Source organism: Ambystoma mexicanum, chromosome 9 (genome assembly GCF_040938575.1).
Source record: "Ambystoma mexicanum isolate Mex_15411 chromosome 9, UKY_AmexF1_1, whole genome shotgun sequence".
Lineage (NCBI taxonomy): Eukaryota > Metazoa > Chordata > Amphibia > Caudata > Ambystomatidae > Ambystoma > Ambystoma mexicanum.
Window position 1 is genome coordinate 432,626,492 of NC_090931.1, and position 17,608 is coordinate 432,644,099.

Genomic DNA, 17,608 nt, shown 5'->3' on the forward strand with positions numbered 1-17,608 from the left:
AGAAGGGGCTATGATGTAAAAATGGAATTGGTTAAAAAAAAACAATATTATGCAATAGGCCATGGAAGTATAATGACATATGTTGTAGATCTTCCATGTCGGAGTATAGTACTACTCTCCAAATGTTTTAGAAGTAAAGAAAAATGCAAAGGAGTTTCCATGTAAGAATAAATGTAGAAATTCTATGTTAAACTAGAAGAGGAATAGTGACAAAACAAAAAAAGAATATAATATTTGTGCAGTTAGTCTGGTCAAATAAAGTCATTGAAAAACCTATATTTAGAATGTCATGCACTGAAATGAGAGCATATTTTTGGGGCAAAAGTTGAACATTATTGAGAAGAAACTTGGAGTGATTAGTTTTGAGGTGACCACATTTCATTAACTTTACATGTGGTTGCATTTTGGGGGTTTTAAGTGAGCCAATGAGAAATGTTACAATGTGCAATAAATTAATATTTCTGATGATGGGATGAATTTGTATTAAATTAAGTTTAGCAATGGAATTTTAAAGATTGCTTCAGAATTTTAAAATTAACTGTGTATGACCTGGAGTACATATGTATACATTGTAGTACATATGGAAGGTTTAATAGTAACCAAAACATACATACATATATTTTTTTTTAAAAGAAAGTACAATTTATTGCATAATCTGAGGACATTATCCATCAAGCAGATAATTTAAAGGTTACTTTTTACCTGGGTCAGTGGCCATCATCTTGTTTTTCCATTCCTTAGGGTCCAGCTGTTTGATGTGGTTTTCATGCACAATCCATGAATCAGGATGTTCCAGAAACACTGCGCAGCAGAACGGTTCAATCTTGAGAGCACAAACAAGGCCCTTGCAACTAGCTTGATCATGTACAGTCATGGTTTTCATTTCCCATTTTACACCTTCATCAGAATTACAGAAGTGCAAAAAAGAAAGTTTTTCCACAGCCCGTTCAATTTCATTTTTTAAAGTGTCTGAACATGCATTTTCACTGCTAAATCCAAACACATTTCCTGTATCATCTTCAACTCCAAAAATCAGATATCCTCCCTGTGTGTTTGCAAATGCAGAAATATATTTTGGCAGAGTTTCCTTAAACCGTTTTAGAAAGTTATTTGTTTTGAAATGTTTGAAATCAACAAACATCGATTCGCCAAAACTCAATTTTTCCCCATATTGAAAACGAGTCTTCTTAAAAAAATCATCAGCATCATTTTGCATATTACTTTCCATGAAATATATTTGCCGTGCATTCTTTGCAAGAGGCTCATCAACTTCTTTATGTCTGGCAGAAGATTTTTTCATTTTTAGAAATTCTAAAGCATCAATGGAGTTCATTTCTGGAGTAGAAGTATCAGACCTGCAATATAAATTAGTACTTAATGTACAAATGTGGGGCTTTATCGGGGTATCTGGGGAAGCAAGTTCACCACTCCATGACTTAACAAAAATCAACAAGATTTTGTTTTGTTGCAAATATTCAAAATACTTCGGCAAGTCTTTTGATTGAACAAGATCTCTCTGGGACTGTGCGATATCCAGTCCGAGTCCATGCTGCTTATAAATATATTTATCTGGATTACATATTTCAGCTTTAATAACTCCACCTCCTGAATTTAATAAAGCACAGGCAGCTCTAGTGATCTTTTTATTTTGATCTTTTCTCAAATCAGCTCTCATATGATTTCGCTCTTTTTCTCCGAAGATTACTTTTCCTACTTCCAACACCACATCTGGATAACATGTTTTCAAATTGACCTCCAATGGACAGTCTGTAGGCATCCTAATCCTAGAAAAAAGAAACAAACACAATTATCTGTTAGCATACATAATTAAGTACTTCACTCATAGTGATTAACCATTAGAAATAAGATATTTAAATATTTCCTGTATAATTTAAGAACTAGTAAATTGCAGCAAATACTGAATCTTTTTTTCCCCCACTATGTGATTTATATGGAGATTACATGTATGGCTACTATGTCTCCCAAACCCCTCTGAAGGCTTCTTATTGTAGTCAATCTTTCTCCTTGTCAGAAGGCTAGTCCACCCAGTATATGTTTTATATGTATTTTTCTTAGTCTAGCCACTTTTCAATGTTTTTCATTCATTTGGTTGAAATTCATAAAGCGAAAATGTCTCCTACTCCTTAAGCGCTAGAGAAAATACAAACTGCACAATTACCATATAGCTGTGTTGAGACACAATGAAGGGATGAACAGGCAACCCAAAGCCAAGGTCTTAGGCTACTATCTTTATGGAATACAACAGACAAGTCATTGTATTGGGTGTCACTAAGCCCAAGTAGTAGGGTTCAGGAGTATACCCAAATCAAATATGTTCTCTTTAGAGCCCTGGACCTCAGTCTGTCCCTCTCTCCAATGTACAAACCTGCCTCACTGACGGCAAAACTGTGACACTTTCCGGGGCTTCAGTGTCAGAACTGTCTTTCTTGACACCATGTAGAAACTCTCTTGACTAGGCTGGCCTCGTCAGGATGTTACGTTGGTCCACCTGGACACCTTGAATACCTGGCAATACCATCCCAGATGCCTTGGGTCACCTTGTCAGGGGCTGGTGATATGCCTCTTTAGCTTGTGCTGGCCCCAGAATTGACAAGTTTCTCTTCCCCTTATCGGCGATGTTGGTCTAGGTGATGCACTGTTGCCAGACTCTCTGCTATTACGGCTTGAATGGCTCCTGGGTTGAGACTCTGGAGATATTTCTATTTACTGCTACTCTTCTCTTCCCTCCTCTTGTCCTTTCTTGTCTCTTGACACCTCCTCCCTTCACTCCCTCTTTCTTTTCTCTAGCCTCCTTGCTGTTCGGCTTTACTGCTTGTTTCTTTGCCTCAACTCCGTTCCTCTCCTCCTTTGACCACCTCTATAGGTTTTATTTCTCTGCTTTCAATTCCTGCTTAGGCCTCTCCCTCTATAGCATTATCTTTCTGAACTGCCTACACTTTGTTTTCCCTCCTTTTCCTTTTAAAACCCTATGTCGCTATTTTCCATCTTCCTACAGATTCTCTCCCTCTCTCATCCTCTTGCTTGCTCGTTGTAGTATTTAAGTCAGGCAGCAGGGACAGGTAAGCAGGAGGCATGCTGACACAGGTAAGTAGAAATGTGAAGTAGCTTTATTGTTTCAAAGTACAGATATGAAAGGGAGTTAGGGAGCTATATACAATACATCCTTTCAGGTTGATCTCCCATCCTGTAATCCTTAACTGTCACTCCTGAACCTTGAGCGCACATGAAGGTCCAGCCAGGTAAACATTCCATGGCTTGCATTGATGTACTGATGCAAGCCCAATACTACACATCCCCCTTCGTTACACAAAAAACACACTTTTGCCAAAACACGCATCAAACTCGACAAAACCAACTTACCATCAGCTATTCCTGACTTCCACTCAAATCTACCCCTTCCTCACTGCTGCACTTATCTCCTCTTCCTCACCTTCTGTGCTCTCCAACTCCATGCCTCTTTCTACCTCATCTGCCCTTCTCCCCACCTGTGAAACTCTCCTATCTTACGACTCCATATGTGCCTCACTCTGCCCGCCTTTCAGTCTTCCTGCGCCACCATGTTACGAATACCTCAACCCTCTCCACACTTCAAACTACCACACCCTCTTTCAGGTGAGGCCTCTCGTTATTCCCACAGGGTCCGGGACACTGTGTGGAATATAGATAGTAGTTTGTGGCTCAGTTTATGGAATGAGTGTCCTGTGCGACTGGCTACAGTGAATTGAAAATTCAGCACTTTAGACTACTAAACCATTAGACCACACCATGGCCCAGGCGCCATTTTTGTTTTACTTTCTGTGTGGTGATTATGTCTTATGTATACAAAACTCAAAGCCTTCTGCTCTGCCTCATCCTAACTTTGGCAGTTTGTGAGTGCACGCACGCACGCACGCACGCACGCACGTACGTACACACACACAACTGCTGGGAGCCATGCTCTCAATATCCTGCCTTGTAATAAACCAGACCTCGCTTCTAGATAATCCATGGACACCCAAACTGGCTGCTCTGTCCTAATCCTAGTATGTGCTTTGGTTTTGCGGTTCTTCTAGGTTGCTGGTATCGTAAACTGTCTTCACTCTGCCAAGAGTGTTTGGGGTTAGTCTGCTGTGGAACACACCTGAGGCTATGGACTGACCAAGGCACCTTGGAGATCTGTCATATACACCCTCTAGGCCAGAATAGGTTGGATGGTATTAGTCCCTAGCTCCCAGGGAAACCCCAGTTGTATCCATTAACCTCAAAAGAAGGGACATCATCATAGGTGAGAAACTTGAATTAAGCTGCAATACCCTTCAGTATTCGCTGGAAGATTTATAATATGAAAGCCACTAAGGACAGCAGTTAGGATTTGTGGGGTGGTAGGGACACATAGGGGCCTCTGCGGCCGGAGCAACCAAAAACAGGCTAATAAGCCATGGCAGTGCAGTACTCTGGGGCCCGGACTGTATTAGGACCACAATACCCATGATTCCTGAAGGCAGAAGGCTTGTGCCGCTGGGTTTTGATAAGCTCCACCCTAGCCCCTGCTGAGTGCTGATTATTGTTGCTCTTCATGGCACGGGTAGGGAAGTGGTAGCTTCCTCCAGCATTTACTGCAGGAATCAAAGAGCTGAGATTGAGCGTCAGGAGGTCTTATCGGCATCGCTCGCTTTGTTGGTGTTGCAGAGAGTTCCCGAAGTTGGCAAGCTCTTCCTCTCTGTTCTCCAGCATGCAAGCTCTTCCTCGTTGTCCTCCACCACAAAAGCTCTTCCTCGCCGTCCTACAGCACACCTGGACAGTCCTCGTGAGGTTCCCCGGACATAAGATAAGCAATATTTGTGTTCCGCTCTGTGAATGAACAGCGTCACTGTCATTTGAAATGTGTAGCAGTCATACACATGTAGCACCACTATACACCATGAACAATCAAGTGGAAATTAACTCTTGGTATATGAATGCTACCCTTGTTTTGTTGCATACTATTTGTTTGTTGCCTAGCTAATATTCAGAATACGAAACTAAGTACTGGTTATGTCTATAACAGCATTATGTGTAATTTGTGTTTCATTCATCCATGTGCTTATGTTTCGCCTATTTGGCCAGACAGCATTTTTTAACTGCATTGTATGTCACTTAGCAAGTGATTGTTATATCATTTCATGGAATCAGGACAAGATTACTAGGACATGATTACAAGACCACAAATAGAGTGGGATTCTATGGTACAGAATCCTAAATTGCACAGAGTCAAGAGTGTGCAGAATCAAGAGTGGTTTAAGGAACAGGTATTGTGAGAAGGTATCTGCCTCGGCGGGTACTGTGTAGAGATTGTTTACCCTTACTTCCCCCTACCCATCCAGTTACACATCTCTAACCTTCTTTCCGGTGTTCCCACTTCCCCCTATCCATCCACAGCCCCTACCTAATCCTTTCCACCCCATTGGCTGCCTCGTGGTGACCTGTTATCTACATATCAGGGACCCATGCCAACCAAGGTGGGAGGGTCATACTTAATTTGGCTTCTGTGGTTAAGGAGGGGGTGTGGGTTCTCCTCCGGGCTTGACAAAAGCCCTCTCAAGTGATTTCCTATTAATAGGCACTGTGCATACAACTCATCCTTCCTTTGAACTCCGAAGTGGGGTGTGTTTTTCAACAGCCATGTTTCTTTAAGAAAATACTATTTTAGAATTATCAATACGACTCTGCCACGCTATGTCTTCATATTTACTCAAAAGGCCTGCTACATTCCAAGAAATTTAAATATTCCTTTGTGGGGCATGGCTAGGCAGCACACGATGAAGACGTGTCTGCTATGAGCTCTGCCGACAGGCCCCCTTATTAGCGTTATTTACATAGTCCTGTGCATTTGTTTTGCCCCCGAACGCAGGAAACTGGAGACAAATAAACCGGGACCCTGCAGATTACAGTTTGGAGCAGAAACGAGGCGAGAAAGCGGGTGAACTGGCGGAGATAAACTGGAGTCCCCTGGCGATGATGATCACGATTAAGATGGTGGCGCACGCCATTTCGTGGCACCGGAGGGAGCCCTGATGTCTGGGGCTGCGATCCTCCGCCTCAGAAGAAGAGACCCGGAGGGCCCTCCCCTGCCTCATCACAGGAGGGACGCCTGCGGCGCGGGCCGGCTCCAGATCGTTGCTGGAGCGGCGGAGTCAGAGCTTCATTTCCTTTGGGAGCTTGCTTCGGACGCCTGCCTGTGCTCTCGACGGGAGGGAGGATCCCCCCTTATCCTCCGACTAGCATTCCAGGGGCATCGGAGGAGGAGCAAGCGATCTGGGCCCTGTGCCGACGTTGGAGACAGCGGAGGTAACTGATTACAGTCAAGGAGGTGAGCTGAGAGATTTGGAGCTCAGTGGTGCTGGCGGACGCCGCGGATCGCTGCGTCTCATATCAGGCCTTGTCAGCACGAACTGCTTTGCGGCGGAAGGACTCTGAGATTGGAGGTGAGATGCTGGGACCCCGGGGAGAGTAAAGCTGCTGTCTCGGGAATGTGGTGAGCTTCTGTCCTGTCGGAGGAGGGGGAGCGGACTCCGTTCATCACATTCGGAGGGAGGAGGTCCAGGGGGACCAGTACTGAGCTCCTTCTCCCGGTGGTAGGCAGAGAAGGGGTGCTCATGAGGATCGGCGGGCTTTATTGCCCTGGCTGATTACAATTATCGATGGGATAATAGACCCTCCCTACTTTATCACGTGACCCAGCGCTGGCCCTTTCTGAGCACCTCATTCGACACTGTGGAGTCTTGTTACCCCTGGGATCCTCAACCCTCTTGCAACGTTCTGCCTGGGGTTTTGGGATTTGCCTCCCCAACTATGCCCAAGGCGGGTTCTAAAAAGAGAGATCAAGTGCAGGATATCAAGACTCTCCGGACATCCCACGCAGCCCCTAAACCCCAGAGGCACACAATATCTGAAGATATACACCCTGCTGCAGCTCCTAAAGCGGACATGGCTCTCTCGAAAACAGACTTAGAAGACATGCTGAGAGCACTCAAGCAAGAGATTACACGGGATATTACGGCAGAGATAAATACCTCTAGAGACACACTGGCTAAGTCTTTGGCGGAGCTTACCTCCCATCTAAGTGGCATTGAAACTAGAGTGAATGATCTGGAAGACACCACTTGTGAACTAACACATGACACAGAGGTGCTCTCGGGACGAGTTAGAGTGATTGAGGACCATCTTGAGGAGATCTGGGCTAAGCAGGCGGACCTCGAAAATAGATCTAGGCGTAATAATGTGCGCATTCGAGCTATCCCCGTCAGATTACCGATCAAGAATTACCAGAATATGTAAGCGGCCTGTTTCGTGGCCTCCTGGGGCTGGCTTCCTCTGACCCTGGACAGAACCCACCGAGTGTACTCTTCCATACAGCAGAGAAAGAATCTTCTCCTGGATGTCCTTACTAGAGTCCACTACTTCCGCCAAAAAGGGGAGATTATGTCGATGGCCAGGAAGACAGAGACGGTTCAATTTCGAGGTGCGACGGTTCGTCTGTTCCAGGACCTCTCCCCATATACTTTATCCTACCGACGCCGCTTGCAAAAAGTCACCTGATGGCTGCAGGCCCAGAAAGTCTGCTATCGCTGGGGGTTCCCTTGCAAACTACTCTTTGATTTCTGCAATCAACACTATGCAATTTCTACAGAGATGGAAGCGAAAGAACTAATGATGGAGTCTCCTACGGCGTCTACATTGAGTCCAAAAGCTCTTCCGGATAAAGAGCCCAGCCTGCGAACTGCCTCGCCAGACAGACGAAAGAAGCCTAGAGGCTGGAGGAGAGTAGGTGATCCCACCTCTCACAATGAACGAGCTACAAGTGTGGGTCAGACACGTTTATCCCCACATAGCCCAGGCGATTGCTCTAATTCACCTAATCTCCTGCAGCTGGATGAAGCTCCTGCCTGATGGCGAGTAGAAATAAAGCTGAAATGAGAACACATCCTCCGCTATACTAGAAAACAAAGAGGTGGAACTGTACTTTGAACGGTTGACACAGCCTAGAGCGGCTTGAAACCCTGATGGGTCTGAGCAATACTAAGGAGCCTGGTTTTGTGCGATGGTACTAGGATGCGGCCTCGCCTGGGTCTCCTGATTAGACTTGTGACGTTGAGTAATCCTAAGGGAAATTATTCATGCAGGGGACTTATGTAATGTACGGGACTTTATAAGGCTTTCAAAATGGGGGCCCTAAATCGGAAAGCGCCCGTATTGTTGGAAGTTGACTATGGTTACAATGGAAATTGAGGTTAATGAAAATTATTTTCAGTTTCTGGTTTATCATACTTCAAGATGTTACAGCATATTATCCGACAGTGAAATCTGTTTTTTTTTATGTTTATTTGTTCCTCTTTGGATTTGGTTGTCTTCCAAACTTTTATCAATCCTTTTTTATTATTTTGGAACACTAAGGTTGAGTTGGGCTCGGAAGGAGACCACCAGTAGTGGGGCAATCCTCATAATATCGGCTTCAAATCTACACTATCGGCAAAGTGCTTCGATGGATGGGTTAGCAGGGATGAATTGAATAGTGTCTTGGTAGTTGGGCCTCCCAGACCTGGGCAGGGAGGGCTTTGGGAAAGGGATGGTGCATGACAGATATTTATGTTAAAGATGACTATTGCGGGTGAGCACACTGAGACACTGACATCGAATATAATCTGTTTGACCCTCAATGTCCAGCGCCTCAATTCCCCAATTAAGAGACGGGCGTTATTTCACCGGCTGGCGACATACAACCCTACAATATTGTTCCTACAGGAAACACATCTGTTGCCGGCAGATGAATCTCGCCTGAATGATAAACTCTACCCAACCAGAATCTGTTCCTCTTCAGGGATGGTGTAGCCATCCTTATCCGGAAGGGGACCCCATTGACAATTCATAGAACCTGGTCAGTCAAGGAGGGGAGGTATGTTCTAGCGCTAGTCACACTGTATGGTAAGAAGATGAGCCTATTATCACTGTTTGCACCAAATATTAACCAACACCAATTTTTTGACACTGTATCGAGAATGCTGAATGAACACGCGGAGGGTGACCTCATAATCGGGGGAGACTTTAACGCTGTAATTAATCCTTTAGAGGATAAGTCTCTCCCTCCAACCCAGGCAGACAAGAAGAATTTTGTAGCCCTGACCTCTCTCCTTAGGGAACATTCGTTGATTGAAGGATGGAGATTTTTCCACCAGGGGGAGCGGTATTATACTTTTTTTTCTCCCGTACACAAAGGGTTTTCTAGGTTGGACATGTTTCTCCTTTCTGATGCCCTCATCCCCCATGTAGCGGAAGTGGAGATCCTCCCAAAAGCTTTATCTGATCACGCTCCAGTGCTGTTCTCCATGCCTCTGCCTGATGTGCTTCCAGCGCCTTCTCGAACCTGGCGGTTGAATGAATTTGTGCTGCTGGATTCTCAGGCCCGCTCCTGCATTGCTGATAGTATAGAACAGTACTTTGTATATAATGATACAGGGGATCTGGAATATGCAATAGTGTGGGACGCAGCGAAAGCGGTCATTAGGGGTCAGGTCATAACCCAAACAATTGAGCGTAGCAGAGTCCATAGGCAGACCCAAATGCAATTAGAGGCGCAGCTTCGTGAAGCGAAAGAGATACACAGAAAGAAACCCTGTAGACGGGCATTTAGGGAGGTTCGCACAGCACAGAAAGCTCTCGAGGCCCACCATATGAGTCGAGCAGCCTTAGGTATAATGCGTACAAAACAGTACTACTATTCCAAGGAGAACAAAGCAAATCGCTTGCTAGTAGCCAAACATAGACAACAGACAAAGCGCAACCATATAGATTCTTTAAAAGATAAAGAGGGGAAACGGGTTTTCACTGAATCAGGGATGCTTCGCATTGTAGAGGAATTCTTCAGGAACCATTCGGTTGTCCATGTAACCGACCCGCAATTAGCCAGGGAATTTATTAAGAAGGCTGACCTCCCACAGATATCCTCGGCGTTTCGAGAGTCTCTTGAGGCCCCAATAACCCTAGAGGAGACAGAAAGGGCAATTCGCTCCCTCCCATCAGGGAAGGCTCCAGGACCGGATGGTCTTACCAATAAATTCTATAAGACCTTTCGGGAGGAGCTAACCCCTCACCTAACGAAATTGTTTAATTCAATATCGAGGACGGGGGTGGTCACGACATCTATGGCGGAATCAGCTACTACACTAGTGATGAAACCTGGAAAAGACCCTACAGATACATAACGATCAGACAGGCTTTATACATAATCGGTCCACCTCTGACAACATACGCTGTGCCATTGATCTGATTGCCCTTGCCGCCAAGATCCCAGGCGGCTTGTCTATCCTGTCCCTAGACGCTCACAGAGCTTTCGACAGTATGTCGTGGGGATATCTGGAACTAGTACTGAAGGGGTTTGGTTTTGGGCCAGAATTCTCCAAATTAATATTCTCAAACTTTCAAATTCCCTTGACTAAAATTAAAGTTAATAGGAATTGGACTCCCCTTATTGAATCGGCCAAGGGTACGAGACAGGGCTGCCCTTTGTCCCCATTGATATTCGCCTTAGCAATGGAGCCTTTTGCCCAACATATTAGATCAAACCCAGACATCCAAGGCTTTGAGGTAGAGGGACAGTCACATAAACTGGCACTATATGCGGACGATCTGCTCTGCTTCCCACGTGATGCCCCTCGTACACTCCGGCCCCTTTTAGGTCTCCTAAATCAATTTGCCGAGATATCTGGCTTCAAAATTAACCACACTAAATCAATGGGTATGCCCCTGACTGAAGATCTGGGTAGAATGGAGGAGTTGCGAAGGTTGACGAGCTTCCCCTGGTCTCTAACGGAGATTCCATATTTGGGGTGAAACTAACTCCAACATACGCAGACCTTTATAGAGCGAACATTCCCCCATTGTTTGAAGAATTGAAAGAATGGCTACAGCGGTGGGGCTCTCAGGAAATCTCATGGCTTGGCCGTATCAATGCGGTGAAAATGACACTTCTCCCAAAATTATTATACGCCTTTCATTCTTTGCCAATAGCCATCCCAGAATTTGAGCTTATAAATCTCCAAAGGGAAATATACCAGTTTATCTGGAAGAAGAAGAAACCACGTATCACCAGTAAACTCTTGACGAGGGGAAGAATGTTAGGAGGTCTGGGCCTTCCCTCGCTACCACGTTATTACAGAGCTGCACAGGTAGCCATAATGCTCTCCTGGAAGAACTCCCCAGACCCTCCCAAATGGCTAGAGATAGAACAAGCCGCTTCCACACTCACTTTGGCTTATCTCCCCTTTCTTCAGAAAGAAGCACGTAACTTTAAAACTGGAATGTTGCCAACCACTTTGTCCACCCTAAGGTGTTGGGATAAAGCACAATCGCAGAGAGGTATTCCATTAGGACTAGGGCCACTGTCCCCTATCACACAAAACCCTGCTTTCACCCCTGGCCTTGCACCTGCAGCGTACCGAACCAGGTGTCGAGACAAACCGCTGTGCCTGAGAGATCTATACGTAGATCAGGAACCACTGACCTTCCAAGCATGCAAGGAGAAGTTTGGTCTCTCGTTGACAGAACGCTTTCGATACATACAACTGCGCCATTGGCATACTAATAGAGACATCCGCAGAGCAGCCCAAAGAACCCCCCTTGGCATAGAATTGAAAATCTTTGAAGGTCACGAATCCCATAAGATTTCGTTATGTTATAAACTCCTGGAGAGAGCCTCCATAGAAGAGAAATTCCCATATCTGAAAGCGTGGGAGAGGGGACTGGGCTTAGAGATTTCACACTAGTCGTGGCAGAGAATCTGGCATCGTGCCCAGACCAGCTCCCGCTGCACCCAAATAAAAGAAAATGCTATCAAACTGTTTTTTAGATGGTACTTCCCCCCCCAGCAGGCTTCACTCCATTAACCCGGAATATCCGGACACATGTTGGCATGGGTGCAGTGAAAAAGGAGATATGGCTCACATGTGGTGGCACTGCCGGATTATTCAATCGTATTGGCTGGAGGTGAGATGAACAAGTTACTTTCTTACCTGGTAACGTTCTTTCGATGGGATGGTCCGACGACGTATTCCATATCTATGACATGTAATCACCACAGCTGTGCTGCTTCGGAAACTTTTTTCGGCGTCTGCGTCCTGCGTCGATGATGTCGATGCGCCGTCGTCGAGGACCTCCTCCGACATCCGACGTCATCCGATGTGATAAGTAGGACGCACGACGCCCGTAGCCTCAGTTGTAGTTTTTTCCCCCAGAACGTGTGACATTAGTCAACTGCCAGTGAGACACAAAACCTTGCGGAACGTAAGCTGCAATCGCGAAAGAAATTCTGCAGCGGGGAAGGCAGGGCGGGAGCGATATGGAATACGTCGTCGGACCATCCCATTGAAAGAACGTTACCAGGTAAGAAAGTAACTTGTTCTTCGAGGGGATTGGGTCCTCCGATGTATTCCATATCTATGACAGACTCCCAAAGCAGTGCCAGAGCAAGGAGGAGGGAAAGAATTTAGAATCAAAATTTAGAATAGCCAATCAAATAGCAGAGCAAAGGACCGCCTTGCCAAAGGCCAGATCCTGTCCTCGGATGGAATCGAGGGAATAGTGACGTACAAATGTATGTACTGAAGCCCAGGTGGCTGCATCACAGATGTTGCGAATAGGAACACCCCTCTGCAGGGCAGTAGATGCAGCCATACCCCTGGTAGAATGGGCCCGCAAGCCAGCCTGTGGGTCCTTACCCGCCAAGCGGTACCACTCCGAGATGGCCAAAATAATCCAGCGAGACAAAGTCTGTTTCGTCACAGCTTGCCCCAAACGCTTTCCAGCGTAACCAATAAAGAGTTGATCGTCCACTCTGACCCGGGACATGCGTGAAACATAAAAGCTTAAAGCTCTCCTAGTATCAAGCCTATGGAGCCTCTCCTCTTCCTTACCAGGATGCGGAGGAGGATAGAATGCCGGAAGAACAACCTTCTGGGCCAAATGAAATTCCGTCACTACCTTCGGAAGAAAAGAAGGACGAACTCCAAGGACAACCCTGTCCTTGTGAAATACAGTGAAGGGTGGCTTAACTGAAAGTGCCTGTAACTCACTCACTCTGTGAGCGGAAGTAACTGCAACTAAAAACACAGTTTTCAGAGTTAACAGCCTCAAAGGGCAAGAATGTAAAGGCTCAAACGGAGCACCCATAAGAAACTTAAGAACAAGGTTTAAATCCCAACCGGGCACCAGGAAAGGTGACGAGGGAACACATTAGTGAGCCCTTTCAGAAACTGAAATTAAAGGGATTTTAAAGTAAGAACACTCTTCAGACGAGCGCTTAAAGATGGACAGCGCCGCCAGGTAACCTTTAATGGTACCCACTTGCAAGCCCCTGTGGGCCAAAGAAAGTAAAAAGGACAGAACCATGGGGATGTCACATGCAAAAGGATCCACATTCTGAACTCTGCACTAGTCGCAGAACTTAAGCCAACGGCAACGGTACAGAGACTTTGTTGCTGGCCTTCGGGCCGAAAGCAACACCTCCATCACGTCTTCAGGGAGGTCCCAATCCTTATACCTCAACCTTTCAGAAACCAAGCGTGAAGGTTGAGGGATCTGACCTCTGGATGGAGAACCTGACCCCCCTCCCGTGAGAGCAGATCGTCTCGGTAGGGAAGACGACGTGGAGGGCAGATGGACAAGTTGAGAAGGTCCGGGTACCACGTCCTCCAAGCCTACGCCGGAGCAATGAGGATCATCCGGGAACCGAACTTCCGTAACCTCCGCAGCACTTGCGGGATGACGGGGACTGGAGGAAACGCGCACAGCAGCGGGAATGACCACTCCACCACGAACGCGTCTCCTAAGGCTCCTTTTGGAGGAAATTCCCGCGAGCAAAACCTTTCGCACTTCAGGTTGACACTGGAGTTGAAGAGATCCACTTGAGGGCTCCCCCAAAGGGCGAAGATCTCCAGGAGAATCTCCTGAGCCAACTCCCACCCGTGAGAGATCGCGCTCTGCCTGCTCAGAGCGTCCGCCGTCACGTTTTCATCTCCGGCCAGATGAACTGCCGAGATCGAAACTTCCTGCTGGATGGCCCAGAACTCGAGCTGCATCGCCTCCCTGCACAGAGGAAGTGACCCTGCCCCCCCCTTTTTGTTGAGGTAGTGCATGGCCACTGTGTTGTCCGTCAGGATCAGGACACTCTTTCCTCGCACAGTCGGCAGAAAAGCCTTCAGGGCTAGCCTGACGGCCCTCAGCTCCAACAGATTGATATGGAGTCTGGACTCCGACGGAGACCAACGACCGCTGACTGTCAGCCCGTTGGCATGAGCTCCCCATCCCGTGAGGGATGCATCCGTCATGATCGTCACCTCCGGCCAGGGAAGCCAAAATGGAGCCCCCTTCATCAAGTTGCCTTCGACGGCCCACCACAGAAGGTCCCGGGCGACCGAGGGCGGCACCTCGACCATTGCGTTTTGAGTGCCCACTGCAAAGATCTCATCCGCAGGCGAGCCTCTGGCACCAGAAGAATGCAGGATGCCATGAGGCCGAGCAACCTCAAGAACTCGAACGCTGGGAGCGTCTGGGCATGCTGAAACTTGTGCACCATCTGCTGAATGTGAAGAGCCCTCACCTGGGGAGGAAAACACTGCCCCAGGGAAGTGTCGAGCACTGCTCCGATGTACTGGAGCCGCTGTGTTGGCGTCAAATGGGACTTCTTTAAATTGAGGGAGAAGCCCAGCCTGTGAAGGGACAGATGATCCAGAACTTGCTCGGGAGAGCTCCCCCTGATCAACCAATCGTCCAGGTAGGGGTAGACGTGAATCCCCCCCTTGCCTGAGATGCGCTGCCACCACCACCATGAGCTTGGTGAAAACCCTCGGGCGAAGGTCAATCCGAACGGCAGGACCCGAAACTGAAAGTGCGAGTCGCCAACCGCGAACCTCAGGTACTTCTTGTGCTTGGGATGGATCGGCACATGGAAGTAAGCATCCTTGAGGTCGAGTGACACCAACCAGTCCTGAAGCTGAAGGGCCTGGAGGACTTGAGAGAGAGTAACCATCTTGAACTTGTCCTTCCTGAGGAGTATGTTCAAACCGCGCAAGTCCATGATGGGTCTCAATCCCCCGTCTTTCTTCGAAATCAAAAAATAAGGGGAATACCATCCCTTGTTCCTCTCCGCTACAGGCACCAGTTCTATGGCGCCTTTCTCCAGCAGGGCTTGAATTTCCTGCGCAAGGAGCGGATCCGGACTCTGCAAAGAGAGGTTCCCCGGTGGATTGTCGCAAGGCCTGTGCCGAAAGGGAAGACAGTAGCCGTGGGTTATGATCTCCAGAACCCACACATCTGAAGTAATGGCTTGCCTCTCCTCAAGATGCTGCGCCAGCCTTCCCCCAACCGGCGAACCATGGGGCATGGCCTCATGACTGAGTGGGAGCGGCTGCGGCGTTACCTGAGGGCAAAGAGGCAACTGCCTGAGCGGCCTTGGCACCACGGGTACCCTGTCGTCCACCTCTGGTACCCCTGCGTTGGCCTCTTTTACTGCCAGTTCCTCTCGCTTTACTGAAGGACGAGTAATAGCGAAAGGAACCACCCCTCCACTGCTGTCCCCTAGGACGAAAAGGCGGAGGTTGGCGAACTGCAGCACCCAACGACTTCGCTGCAGCTTTTGAGGTCTGCAACCTCTCAAGGCTCTCGTCAGCCTTGCTGCCAAAAAGGTGTTCACCGTCAAAGGGCATGTTGAGGAGCCGGGACTGCACATCAGGAGCAAACCCCGACTTCCGCAACCACGCAAACCTGCGTATCACGGTGCTCGCCGCCATGGACCTACTGACGCATTCAGCTAAGTCAAAACCCGACTGAACGGACTCACACATGGCATCCTTACCATCCTGGACCATAGCAAGGAAACCATCCCGTTCGTCTCCTTCGGGAATATGTTCAGCCGCTAACGCAACACAGTTCCACAGAGTGTGTGTGAAACGAGACAAGGCACAAATGGAGTTGGCCGCCTGAAGCGCCATACCACCAGAAGAAAACACTTTCTTCGCCCAGCCATCAAAACATTTATCGTCCCTACCAGGAGGGATGGTAGGGTACGACGCCTGCTTTGCCGGGGCTGTGGCCGCCTGCACCACCAAACTCTCCGGAGTGGGGTGCCTGGTCAAGTAGCAGGGGTCGCTACTGGCTGGACGGTATTTTCGCGACAAGGATCTGCCCACCGCCGGGAGACTCTCCGGAGCAGTCCAAGCCGCTGCCACCCTTCTCTGTAAAGCCATATGGAACGGCAGTACCGGGTCAGTTGGGAGACCAACATCAAGGATGTCCGTTAGATCATCCTGCACAAACTCCCCTGGGGGAGCAGACCATCCCAAGTACTCAGAAACCCTAGCCATAAGGCGCCGGTACGAGGAATCGGCATGAGAGCCAGGCTCAGGCCTACAAAACTCCACCTCCGGAGAGGTGTCCAGTCCACTGGCATCATGCAGTGACTGCCTCAAATCGTCAAGCTGACTATGGCCCGAGACAATTTCATCTGGAACCTGACTAGGAACCAGGCCATCAGAATCCTCATCCGCCTCTGAAATATAATCCAGGTGGCGAAAAGAAGGCACCCGAGAGTGCTTGCTCTTAACCAGAGCCTTCCTAGGGGGTTCCCCCGTGCCACGGGGTACCTCCGACACGAAAGGCGTCGATGGCGTCGAGCGAATCGGCGCCGGCGTCGAGAGAACAGGCATCGGCGCCCCGAGAGGATCGGCGTCGACGTCGAGGAAATCGGCGTCGACGTCAGATGCAGCGCCCCCAGCATCGGCGGCGTCGACACAGCCCTCGAAGCCAGAGCCCCGAGCGTGTCCTTCGACGACCTGAGCGTCGACGGCTTCGACGACTTCCTCGGAGCCGGAGCCTCGAGAAAGCCTGTCGACGCCCTCGACGCCTCAGACGTCGATGTCTTCCTCGAAGACCTCACAGGTGCACACGGTCTCGAACGCGTCGAGGACCGGGACCTGCAACGGGTACGTCGAGAACGAGTCTCCTTGTCCGAACGGGACCTCTCCCGTGACTCGTGCCGACCACTCTTGCGAGCGGCGTCTCTCGACCTCTCACGACCGACCCCACTCGGGGGCGCGGACGGCTTAGTACCCTGCGACTCAAGAATCGCCAGCATTTTCTTCCCGAAGGAAGCCCATTCCTCCGGCGTCGCACGGCTGGTGGGGTAAGCGACGTGCCGGGCAGAGTCCTCCAAAGAGGACCTCGAAGACGACGGGTGTCGGTGCTTCCGAGAATGCCTCGAAGAGGCTGAGGAGTGGCGAGACCGACTCCTAGAAGGAGACCCACGAGACTTCCGACGATGACGCGGAGAGTCACCCCTCGAATCATCCGTCGAAAGCCCCGCAGACCTCGACTTCCGGGGCTTGGACACCCAACCTACCGACAACTTCTTCTTACGTTCGCGTAAGGCTTTGGACGTGAGCGACTGGCAGTCGATACAGTCATCCGTGTCGTGGGCCTCCCCGAGGCACCAGAGGCAGGCGTTGTGCGAGTCCGTCACCAACATCTTGGACCCACACTCCCCGCACTTCTTGAAGCCTGGACGCGGGGTCGAAGACGAAGT

General features: G+C 48.6%; 1 protein-coding gene across 1 annotated transcript in view; it reads right to left on the reverse strand.

Moving 5' to 3' along the window:
* LOC138488135 (schlafen family member 13-like) overlaps positions 1–17,608 on the reverse strand; it is a 434,878-nt gene that overhangs the window by 275,424 nt on the left and 141,846 nt on the right. Inside the window, exon 2 of the mRNA XM_069614898.1 lies at positions 703–1,784. Within this exon, the coding sequence (XP_069470999.1) occupies positions 703–1,784 (1,082 nt within the window). The remainder of the gene's footprint in view (positions 1–702; positions 1,785–17,608) is intronic.